This window comes from Budorcas taxicolor, chromosome 1, assembly GCF_023091745.1.
Source record: "Budorcas taxicolor isolate Tak-1 chromosome 1, Takin1.1, whole genome shotgun sequence".
Classification (NCBI taxonomy): domain Eukaryota; kingdom Metazoa; phylum Chordata; class Mammalia; order Artiodactyla; family Bovidae; genus Budorcas; species Budorcas taxicolor.
The window spans coordinates 202,875,445-202,888,453 of record NC_068910.1 but is presented as its reverse complement, the minus strand read 5'-3'; the positions used below and the strand labels follow the sequence as shown (position 1 = coordinate 202,888,453).

Here is a 13,009-nt window from a genome sequence, read left to right as displayed (position 1 = left end):
TTTTAAAAAGCTTCATTTGGCCAGAAAGCATCACTTTTATGGAATCAGAAGCAAACAAAGATACATTGGGAGTCCTGTTCTCCCGTTGTTTTTTCATCAGTAGATTTCACTAATATTTTCTGTGATCTTGATAATCCCACGTAATATAGGGATTTCCAGGTCTGGGCCCCAGCTCTGAGGTTCCAGTCCAGTGTGTTTTAGTGTTGTCATGATCACCTAGCCACTTAGGTGATTTGCCTCCTCCTTCCCTCCGGCTCTCCCTTCTTTGCTTCCTGCCTTCTTTTCATCCTTCGCTGGTTACTAGTTTTCCTTCTCACTGGCATTAGGAAAAACTTAACTGATTAATACATTATTTCATGAAAGGAAGTGGTGTAAATACACATTTCCTTATTTATGTTGGATTCCAAGGATGTTTGTAATTGGCCACCACCATGATGAAGCCCGTTGGTCATACACCTCAAACTACACAGGTAACATTTTGTTTTCTCATTATGCACAATAGGTTTTTGTTTTATAGCTTTGGAATTGATCTGACTCCAAGGCCCAGTATTCAATTTAAAATCATGCTTTCTTAGCAATTTAAAATGAAACTCATTTTTCATAGTAATTAACAAAACATTTTTCATTTTGATGAAATAAAAGTGATTTTACCATGCACATACTCATATGAAACAGTCCTGCTTTTCATAAGTCTGCTATGCATATATAGTTTCTTGAGGAATTACAGCTTTACCTATAACAAATTTATATTCAGCTAATAAAAATACAATTTTAGATTTGAACTGCATTTGTGAAACTTCTTGTTTTCAATCCAGGGAGATTATTCTATACACAGTGTGCATAATTAAAAAAAACTTCAGAAACTGGATCAGAATTTGCTTGGGATGGAAAAAAATTCATTTCAAATCCATATCCCTCTTCACATCTATAAAAACAAATGCAAATATCCTGGTTTAAAATCCACAGGAAAAAATAAAATCAAACCAGCGTCATGCTAATTTCTGGTTTAATCCTAACTCACCATTTGTTTGGAGAATGCAATGGGAACCCACTCCAGTACTCTTGCCTGGAAAATGCCATGGATGGAAGAGCCTGGTAGGCTGCAGTCCATGGGGTTGCTAAGAGTCAGACGTGACTGAGTGACTTCACTTTCACTTTTCACTTTCATGCATTGGAGAAGGAAATAGCAACCCACTCTAGTGTTCTTGCCTGGAGAATCCCAGGGATGGGGGAGCCTGGTGGGCTGCCGTCTATGGGGTCGCACAGAGTTGGACACAACTGAAGTGACTTAGTGGCAGCAGCAGCACCATTTGTTAGTCAAAATAGACAAAAGGGACTTCCCAGGTGGTCCAGTGGTTAAACCTTCCAACGCAGGCAGGTGGAGGTTTGATCCTTGCTGCAGTAGCTAAGATTCCACATGCCTTGTGCCAACAAACTGAAAACATAAACAGAACTAATATTGTAACAAATTCAGTAAAGTCTTCAAAAATGGCCCATATTAAAAAAAGAATAGACACAAGGTGGGAAGAATTACATAAAACTTGATGGAGATGTGTATATTTTAGGGAATTATAAAGTTCTTTTATTTGGATGTTTTTTGAAAAGTAGGCAGGGAGTATAAAATCTTAAACAGATTGTTGATTGTAAAACATAGATACATCTCAGAACTTTGGGGAAATTTGACTGTTACTCAGTTTTGTCAAATTTAGCTATCTGAGGGAAGGCTCTGTTTATGTGAAAGACGGCCTTATATTGGGATCTTCAGTATCTCTACCTTTTAACATTTTCTCAAGTAGTTAACCAACATTGGGTCATTCAATCCACTAATCAAGGAGTCAGTATCACTGTCACTTACATTTTTTGTTAGGAATAGTTAAGCACCTATTAGATCTGACCTCTGGATCTTTCCTCTTTAAGGCATTGACCAGTACTACTTGGATGCATTTGACCATCTCCTAGGAGACTTGAATGAGACTTGGAGTTTCTATAAGCAAACAAACAAACAGTTCTCTCGTTTGGAGCAATGCTGAAATTCCAAGAGGCTGCTAAGTGTGTAAGTGGATCAATAGCTGTTTCCACATGTCCAAAGTCCTTGATCGCGAGAAGATACATGCTTCAACAGAAACTTGGCAGCGGAAGTTTTGGAACCGTCTATCTGGTGTCAGACAAGAAAGCCAAACAAGGAGAAGAATTGTAAGTAAAAAATATTTCATGCAAACCTTGAGTTGTCTGCTGTGTGTGTGCAGCTCTTATGAAGTACTGTTTACTTTGCTCTTTGCATTAAAATAAGAAGTTAGTAAGAGAGAAAAGCTCCTTGAATGGTGTCTTCAGAGGAGATTGTTAAAGGCATTTCAGCCGATGAATATAATATAATGGGGCTCAGTTCAGTTCAGTTCAGTTCAGTCACTCAGTCGTGTCTGACTCTTTGCGACCCCATGGACCACAGCACGCCAGGTTTCCCTGTCCCTCACCAACTACTGGAGTTTACTGAAACTCATGTCCACTGAGTCGGTGATGCCATCCAACCATCTCATCCTCTGTCGTCCTGTTCTCCTCCTGCCTTCAATCTTTCCCAGCATCAGGGTCTTTTCCAAGGAGTCAGTTCTTTGCATCAGGTGGCCAAAGTATTGCAGTTTCAGCTTCAACATCAGTCCTTCCAGTGAACACTTAGGACCGATCTCCTTTAGGATGGACTGGTTGGATCTCCTTGCAGTTCAAGGGACTCTCATGTGTCTTCAACACCACAGTTCAAAAGCAACAATTCTTCAGCGCTCAGCTTTCTTTATAGTCCAGCTCTCATATCCATACATGACTACTGGAAAAACCATAGCCTTGACTAGATGGACCTTTGTTGGCAAAGTAATGTCCCTGCTTTTTAACATGCTGTCTAGGTTGGTCATAACTTTCCTTCCAAGGAGCAAGTGTCTTTTAATTTCATGGCTGCAGTCACCATCTGCAGTGATTTTGGAGCCCCCCCCAAATAAAGTCAGCCACTGTTTCCACTGTTTCCCCCTCTATTGGCCATGAAATGATGGGACCAGATGCCATGATCTTCATTTTCTGAATGTTGAACTTTAAGCCAACTTTTTCACTCTCCTCTTTCACTTTCATCAAGAGGCTCTTTAGTTCTTCTTCACTTTCTGCCATAAGGGTGGTATCATCTGCATATCTGAGGTTACTGCTATTTCTCCCAGCAATCTTGATTCCAGCTTGTGCTTCAATCCAGCGTAACATTTCTCATGATGTACTCTGCATATAAGTTAAATAAGCAGGGTGACAATACACAGCCTTGATGTACTCCTTTTCCTATTTGGAACCAGTCTGTTGTTCCATGTCTAGTTCTAACTTGCTTTCTGACCTGCATACAGATTTCTCAAGAGACAGGTCAAGTGGTCTGGTATGGGGTAGATTATATGAAAGTAAGATTTTTATGCATACCAAAGTCTCAGTAACAGCCTTGCTTCTGCTTAACTTGATTGAGATTTGAATGAGAAAATAAAAATTGTTTATAAAGACTGCATTTTTAGAAGGCTGAGAAGGCTGAGTACTGAGGAATTGATGCTTTCCAACTATGATGCTGGAGAAGACTCTTGAGAGTCTTTTGGACAGCAAGGAGATCAAGCCAGTCAATCCTGAAGAAAATGTAGAAATGTTATGAAATGCAAATGGATGGTAATTCACATTTGAGGTAAATAGAGTGTACTGAAAGTGAGTGAAAGTCACTCAGTTGTGTCCAACTCTTTGCGACCCCATGGACTAGTCCATGGAATTCTCCAGGCCAGAATATGGAGTGGGTAGCCTTTCTCTTCTTAAGGGTGTCTTCCCAACCCAGGGATAGAACCCAGGTCTCCCGCATTGCAGGTGGATTCTTTACCAGCTGAACCACAAGTGAAGGAAATATAACATTGACTTTTTTTGGCTTTTTTCCATGGAGGAGTTGTTGTATGTAGTCATACAGCCCTCAAAGTAGACATTTAAACCAAACAGAGGTTCCCATCTCAAGTTATCTTGTATTTATGATGCACATGTTACTTTTTTCCTTTTGATTTTAATTGAAGCCTATAAACTTCCATGGTAGAGAAAACCTGTTAATGCTGTTGGACAGTACATCTCTTACAAATAAAGATGAATCTTCATTTTTAGCTTAAAGTTGTTTGAATTTGCTGCAGTGATAACTTAGTTGGAACTGAAAATAAGAAATGTGTACATCAGAAACGCAGGAGGAAAAGAAAGGAGAAGGAAAAGTGATCTGAGAAATTAGCCCTTAACTTGAGAAGAACAAATTTCCATCCTGTAATCTACTCTATCTTAGAGGTTTTGATGCTACTCTGAATTCTTCCAGCTTTTGCCCATTGGTTTAAAATCAGTGTGATAAACTTCTTTCTACTTTGTAATATGCCGTAAAAGCTATAAAAGTAATTGTTGCACTGATACTACTATTTTATTTTTTAAAAAATCAACCTTTTAAATGGTCTCTATGTCCAGAATTTTTAAAAGTAAGTATCTAGACTTAATAATTTTTGATGAACTCCTATGTGAAGAATGGGAACAGTGCTGGCACTTTTCTGGTGTCCTTAGAGCATGCTTTATGACTCCAAAAAATAATTTTTTACCTTAAATACTAGAAATACCCAAGACATTTAGAACAAGATGATAAGTTTATGAAAATTACTAGAGACTCTTTATGGAGACATTAAGAGTAGACCTAAATCTGACCCAAGAGTTACAAAATTCACAGAGTAAAGAATGTATACAATTTTGGTTTCTTCAACTAATGAGAAATGTGAAGAATTTTAGAGTTAACAGGAGGCCTAAAAAGTTGTATGAAGACTAAACTTGAAAATTTCAAACTTGAGATAATGGGTGATAATGGGTCTGTGTATGTGTGTAAGTGTGTAGGGAAGTGGAGAGGAGATTGGGAGAGAGGAGGGGGCTGGGGACGATTGGGTGGGAAGTGATTTGTTAGTGACCTTTGTAGTATCTGAACTTAAGAATTATGACTTGAGCTGAGGAAAGCCTGGATGTGTAGAATGAATTCAACAGTGAGGATAACTGACAAATCATTTAATAGGAAAGGTCTAGTCTAGAATCTCTCAGACAGGAATCATTCATCATCAGAATCTCTACAACATATTATATACTGGTCATAATCACTTTAGATATGTTTGGTTTGGCTGCAGAGTTGTTTGTTTTAAAATCTAAATTAGCTGCCAATATTTAAAAATGGGCAGCTCTCCTAACAACTCTCCTAAAGTTGAGCTTTTCATCTTCTCTTGAAAAAAAATTAGAAGATTTGATCATATTTGCTAATGCTGCTGCCTCTGTAGCCAGTGCAGACTGAAGCTGCAGGCAGTGGCCTTCTTTAGGCAGATCCTAGAGTCCTCTCCAATTAGCTGCATTCTTGCCCCTTCTTACTGTCTCTTACACTTTCCACTACTTGCCTGCTTTTGTAGACGTTTGACTTTAGAGCTGCTGAAATCATGAAGGATTGTGAATATGGCTGCTCATGGAGTCTTAGAATGCTCAAAGAAAGGCAGTGTAGTGTCATGGTTAAGACCACAGGTCTTGAAGGTGAACATATCAGTAAGTAAAGCCAGTCTTGTTCTTAACCGAGATTTAAGATTATACAGGTTCCTAATCTGAGCTTCAGTTTTCTTAGACACCACCTGGTAACTGCAACTGGAAGTGAAAAAAAAGTGTTAGTTACTTAGTCGTGTCCAACTCTTTGCGACCCCATAGACTGTAGCCCACCAGGCTCCTCTGTCCTGGGATTTGCTAGGCAAGAATACTGGAGTGGGTTGCCATTTCCTTCTCCAGGAATTTTCCTGACCCAGGGATCAAACCTGGTGTCCTGCATTTCAGGCAGATTCTTTACCATCTGAGCCACCAGGGAAGCTCAACTGCAACTGGAACTCTCTAAGTAGAAGCTTTTCTTTTGCATTCCTCTTTCTTTCTTTCTTTGTTTCTTTCTCTGTTTCTCTTTGGCTGTGTCTTTGTTGCTGAGCTTTGGTCTTTTGCTACAGCAGGCTTTTTCTAGTTGCGGTGAGCAGAGGCTATTCTTTGTTGCAGTGCATTGATCTCTCATTGTGGTCACTTCTCTTGTGGAGCACTGGCTCTAGGCACGCAGGCCTCAATAGTTGCGGCTTGCCAGCTCTAGTGTGTGGGCTCACTAGTTGTGGCACACAAGCTTTAGTTGCTCCTCAGCACGTGGCACATTCCTGGACTAGGATCAAACCCATGTCCCCTGCATTGGCAGCTGGATTCTTAACCACTGGACCATCAGGGAAGCCCTTGCATTCCACTTTTAAGAGAGAAAAGTCTCCAAGCAAAGCTATTTGATATTAGGTATGTGATCTTAGAAACTTCTAGAATCTTTCTTGAGGTCATAATGCTTCTGTTGTCATCTATTCTTTCCTGTCTCCATGGCTGTCTGAAAGAAACTGGTCCTCAGAATGCTGACCTTTTAGCTGCGTAGGGCAGCAGCTCACCATTGATTGTTGTTTTTAATGCACACATAGAGGCAGGAGACTAAGCCCATATTTTTAGCATCCTTTCCCGGGAGTGTTGACAGTTGTACCTTTGGTTTGTGATCAAACCACATTAACAAGCACCGCCCATTCTCCAAGCAGTTTCGTTAGTTTATGTTTTTTATTCTGCTTTACATGCTAGGTCATAAACATAGGAAATTGGTTTAGAGATGGGTAGAAAATACCTCCTAAAAAGATTTCTGTAATGTTATGAATGCTGTTCCCTTAACAGATCAAAGTTGATCTGACTTTCTTCATGTTTTCAGATACACTCCTAACTTTTTGAGACGATAAGGAGAAAGTGTGGTATCTCTGGATTCACAGGTGTCTCAGTAAAGAATCTGCCTCCAATGCAGGAGAAATAGGTTTGATCCCTGGGTCAGGAAGATCCCCTGGAGGAGAAGATGGCAACTCCTCCAGTATTCTTGCCTGGAAAATCCCATAGACAGTGGAGCCTGATAGGCTGCAGTCCATAGGGTCACGAAGAGTCAGACACGACTTAGCGTCAGCATGCATGCACACATACATGCATAGTACCTTCAAATGCCAGACTACTGCCTTGGTACCCGTATTAAAGGAGTTACTTGATAGTTCATGAGCCTCAGCTGGTCTGTAGGTCACTGTTAACAGTTCCTGTGAACTCTAGGTCCAGGAAATATGCACTTTAGATTTAATTAAAGAACTTTCTTAGATAGTTGCAATTTGTTACTGTGCCTCTTGAGGGCATCACTCTACCATCTATATTATTCATATACTATGAATTTATGAATTTGAATTACAATGTAAATATCACATTCCTTTACATTTTTATTGACTTTCTGCATTTACTGTGAAATTTTTTAAAAGACTATGGGCATTATACTTGATTAATAAATGTTTGGAGAGAAGGGGGTTTTTTGGGCATAGAAATACCTGGCATTCTTTTTTAGTTATCAAAGTAGAATAAAACTAAGCTTGAAATGATTAGTGAATGAGATAGGGGATTTTACTTTATTATGCTCTGTGTCATGAAATTCATAAAACAATATTTGGGAATATTTTCTTTCATAATAAATTATAGAAACTCTGGCCTAATGATAATGTGAAGGTGTGATAAAGTTAATGCATATTCCTAAAGTTTATTCTAATTCTGGCACATAATTTTATATTTTTTGTTAAGCTTTCAATTTTTTATTATGCAAACCAAAGGTTTTGATAAGCTAGGACATTACTTTGACACTTAGAATAGTATGTGTAATTTAATAGGAATCATGGGCCACAGTTGGTGAATTTTAGCATTAATCTTATCAGCATAGAATGCTGGTTTTTTAAAAAACTTTTATCACATTTAAGATTCAGTGACATTATTATGTGGAGTTGATTTTCTGCTCTAGCCTTTTAGTTTGTCAACTCAAGCGTGTAATACAATTTATGTAAAAAATCTTTGGTTTAGACCAAGAACCAGGAATGAAACTGAAGCAATAGGATGCAAGCTTTGGCTCTTAGGAACTTCCGTTCTAGAAGAGACATGAAACAACCAGCAGCCAGTGCAGTTGTTCAGCCTTTGCGTGGCAGGTTGCTCTTAGAGATGTGGGAATGGCCACTGCCCAGCTTCCTCTTAGCTACATGAGGTCATTATTTTGCTAGTTTCTGTGCTTTATCTCAGAGCTTTCATTCTCTCGCCCTTTGGTTCTATCCATGAAAGTATCTAAATATTTCCCTCCGTAGCTGTGCACCTACACTTTGGTCTTTGCCTGAATATGCTCAACATGGTTAACATGGAAATGCCTTTTCTCTCCACAGGACATTTTTTTCCCAGTATCAAGTCTGTTTAGTATGAGATGAGGATCCTAAATAGGAAAGGCCACCAAATCCTTGGAGAAGTGTCCCCAAGCCCACACAGTGAGGCCCAGGACCTTGCCTCACAGGAAAGCTCTGGGGCCTGTATTAGAGTGGATTTTTAAAAGCCTTAACAAGCAGATTTCCCTCCCAGCCATGGAAACAATATAGGAGAGATGGAGGCAGGGGGCTGCTGATAGAATTAGTTGTATTGACAGCAAGAGCAGAGTGGTCTTAGACCTTGAGAATAAAGGAGGTGAAAAGTTATAAAGAGGCGATAAAAAGAAACCCAGAACAGTCCAGGTCCTTTATTGTAAAGCTAAAAAAATGGCTGTCCTTAGCCCAGTCCCTCCTGAGAATATCTCAGGTCTATAGCCCAGTTCCAAAGTGTTGTGTTGAATTGTAACCACCAACAGGGGTAGGGCCAAGGGGGTCAGGGCTTTTAAAGGACAGAACCATGCTAAAGCCATCACATTAAGATCCATTCCTTGCTTTCATCTCAGTACACCTAGAGATGATCAGTCTAGGTGAGGAACAAATTCAGATAAGACGACTCTATAAATCATGATGCAACTTCTTAATTCTAGGCTTAGAATGAATAAGCATCTCCTTTCATGTACCTCCCCACTATTTTCTGGGATGAGTCTGGAGAAGCTGAATGTCTAATCAGAAGTGAAAGTATAACTAAAGTGAAATAGGTGGAAGAATTAGACAGTTATTTGATTTAATCAGATGAGGGTCTCTTCTTCATAATAGGGAACATTGTTCCCAGCGACTGTTTTCCTGGGAACCCTTGGAGCCAGTGTATGTTTCCTGAACACTCCAGGCACGTACTTACAGTTAGCCCTTGGCTACCTTCTTTTCCAGTATTGAAGGTAACATGCATACATTTTACGAAAATACATGTGTGCATAAAGCAGGGAAATGATCTGTAATCCTGCCATCCAACTTGTGGTGTTTACTGTATCCACTGACAGACATTTACTCAGTCTTCAAGGAAACATGGCATTGGTCATGGTAGTTGCCTCAAAGATTGAGGATAAGGAGTCAAGGAGACTCACTTTCCACTGAACCATTTTGGTACATTTGGAATTTTGTACCATGTGCAAGCTTGAAAAGATCCTCAGAATAAATAAAAGAAACTCGATATTCATTCAACAGATCTGGTGACCAGATTCTGGTACTCTCTTTGAAGTGGAAGTGAAATACTGTTGTCCCTTTTTGTATGCTCAGAGATATTATATAATAACTATTTCAGTGTATCCTTTCTGTTGGTGGTATAAGTCTGGGACACTAATGAATAACCAAGCTTCAGTCACTGATAAGTGATGGGCATTCTGTGCTTTAGTTGAAGAATATTTGAGCCAGTTCAGTTGGTAAAGAATCTGCCTGCAATGTAGGAGGCCCCAGTTTGGTTCCTGGGTCGGGAAGATCCCCTGGAGAAGGGAAGGGCTACCCACTCCACTATTCTGGCCTAGAGAATTCCATGGATTATACAGTCCATGGGGTTGCAAAGAGTCAGACATGACTGAGTGACGTTCACTTTCACCTTCAGTGGATTATAGCCCCTTTTGCTGAGATGTTCAGTGTAATTAGAAAAAAAGGACTTAATCCATTTTCATTTTGTTTCCAACACATTGAGACATGGAGAAATCAGTTTTCTTATTATAAGGAATGAACTAAAAAGCCTCCCTTTCTGTGTATATGTTTTCACTGTTTATGGAAAAGGACATTATTTCCTCTTAGAGAATTAATAAATTGATTTTAGTAACCTGCCAGTGTCAAAAATAATTAAAAATGAGTAATAGTTCTTTATCAGAATGTATAGATTTTATAATATTTGAAACAGCTTTCAGTGACTCAACGTGAAATCGCTCAGTCGTGTCCTACTCTTTGCGACCCCATGGACTGTAGCCTACCAGGGTCCTCTGTCCATGGGATTTTCCAGGCAATAGTACTGGAGTGGATTGCCATTTCCTTCTCCAAGGAATCTTCCCAACCCAGGGATCGAACCCGAGTCTCCCACGTCGTAGACAGACGCTTTACCGTCTGCGATCAATGACAGTAATTTCTGCTATTTAATAGCAGATAGCACCCCACTCCAGTACTCTTGCCTGGGAAATCCTATGGACAGAGGAGCCTGGTAGGCTGCAGTCCGTGGGGTCGTGAAGAGTCGGACACGACTGAGTGACTTCACTTTCACTTTTCACTTTCATGCATTGGCGAAGGAAATGGCAACCCACTCCAGTGTTCTTGCCTGGAGAATCCCAGGGACAGAGTCGGACATTACTGAAGTGACTTAGCAGCAGCAGCAGCAGCAGCAGCTTTCAACAAAGCTACTGTTTATATATTGCACCTACTAGCACCTATTTATGGATTTTCTGTCGATTTACTTAATTATTTGAACATATCTTTACTTTCAGTTTTGAGTCATTCTAAATAAAAACATCAATAGATTTAATGAGTCTTGCTTTGAGTCTGTTCTCTGTACTCTTATTAAAGCTATTATTTCTATATTATGACCAGGAGTTCTCCCCAGCAGGTGTCTGTGATGATGGAATTGGATTGTTGAGTGAGCTGAGTTAATTTAATAGGATTCAGTGGTTTATGCAGTGGAGAGTTATAAAAGCGATTTGGAGGAAACTAATGATTTCTTTCCAGTTTTCCATGCCAGAAAATATAGTTTTCTTCTGTTTTTTTATTGTAGTGATCAGGTCTTTTCCCCTTAAAATCTTCAGTCTTTTTATAGAGAGTATAATATGCTGCTAAGTCACTTCAGTCGTGTCCGACTCTGCGATCTAATGGACGGCAGCCCACCAGGCTTCCCCATCCCTGGGATTCTCCAGGCAAGAACACTGGAGTGGGTTGCCATTTCCTTCTCCACTTATAATATGAGTGCATCTTAAAATCTCTTTTTAAGTAGTTCATGTTCTGGAACATATTGTGTGTAGGCTCCTTCTGGGTAAATCTGGACGGGGTAAGTCTGAACTTAAACTTCACTTTGAGCTTTGCCACTTGGTCTGCAGTAATTCAGATCCTTTGAGATTCTGACCATCTTATGGCATTAGGGTTTGGGAGCTGGAAGGGAAAAGGGAGGAGAGAAGGTGGGTGCACACTGGCTTACCCCAATTGTAGTAATGAAGTTGACCTTCTGAGGTAAGTGATTCACATCTTCCTGAGGCTGCATATATTAGCAGGAAAGAAGCCATGAGCTTTTATCTCAAATGTAATACTTAGGAATGAGGGATGACTAATAAATACAATACCTTAGGATGAGTAGGTTGCAAGGAGACCCTCCACTTCAGGAGCCAAACAAGCCTACCTTGAAGACGGAGCCACCAAGCAGCTTTCAGAAGGAAGACAACAACACACAAAAAGCCTTTTTAAAAAATCCTTTTTTTTTCTTACATTACTGTTGTTTGAAAGAAAACAAAAGTGATTTATTTAAAATATGTTGACAGGAGAAGAGTATAGATAAATTACTTTAGTATATTTATTACATTTTCAGACTATTTAAATTCTTTCCTTATACCACTCTGTTGTTCCAGTGTATTGCTTTGGTGGATTTGTGAGTAGAGAAGCTAATGGTTTTGCTAACACTGGATAATACCCCCAGGAAATAGGGAATATTATTCTTTATAAATGTATGAGATGGGGGTAGGGATATCTAAGCTATTTTAATAAATAATATTTTTTAATGTATTTGGATATGCTGGTCTCTTTAATGTTGTCATTGCTGACTACTTCAAGTTTTTCAAACACAAGATTTGTGTAAGCCTATTATTTTAAATGTGTCTTTTGTCTAATTTATTCAATGAATTGGAGATGGAAATGGCAGTCCACTCCAGTATTCTTGCCTGGAAAATTCCTTGGACAGAGGAGCCTGGTGGGCCACAGTCCATAGGGTCGCAAAGAGTCGGATGCAACTGAAGCAACTTAGCATTTAGCATTCAGTAAATACAACAAAATGCTTTGAGAATGAATGTACAATATACAAGAAAAAGCTTTATAGGTGTAGGGCAGTTCAAGTTTTTATCCCCTAACAAATAAAGGAAATTTTTTTCTTTTTCCTGCAAGATGTGTTACAGCAAAGACTGAGATGAGTTTTGATAGATTCCAAATCCAGGGTTTTTAATGGTTGATGTCACAATATTCTTCGGGCTAACTTTATAGTTTCCTGATGCCAGAACAAAGTGTAACTAGCCCTTCTTGTTCTTGATTCTATTAAAGCAGCCTTCCTTCTTGAGAGAACCTTTCCTCCAGCAGTGTTTGTTGGAACAAGCCAGCTAGCACTGGGCCTGGCACACAGCTGGCAGTTCCCTGCACTGTCACTTGCTCCTGAGGATCATCTGAGAGGGTATCTTGTTTTCCCAGTCCTTTCCCTTTTGAACTGATCTGCTTCCTTTTTTGACACGTGCATTGACCTGGAAGTAGGTATGGGCAGTTCTGGCCAGTACCCACCTCTATAAATTTTGAGCTGAAAATTTGAGTTGTGATACCATCCACCTTTAAATAACTTGGAAAATGAGATTCATCTATAACTTAATCGTCAAAGAAGTGAGAAAGCAGAAAACTCTCAGGTTAAAATTAGTTTTGGCTTACTTTATTACTCCTGAGCAGATTTTCCTGGGGAAAAGTTTGGTTGCCATGACATTCATGTCTAA

The 13,009-nt window shown here is 39.5% G+C and overlaps 1 protein-coding gene across 1 annotated transcript in view; it reads left to right on the top strand.

The window, feature by feature from the left end:
- The first annotated feature begins 1,968 nt into the window (after positions 1-1,968).
- The window catches only part of NEK11 (NIMA related kinase 11), a 288,150-nt gene continuing 277,109 nt past the window's right edge, over positions 1,969-13,009 (top strand). Inside the window, 2 exon segments of the mRNA XM_052650027.1 lie at positions 1,969-1,995; positions 1,997-2,193. Coding sequence (XP_052505987.1) covers positions 1,969-1,995; positions 1,997-2,193 — 224 coding nt within the window.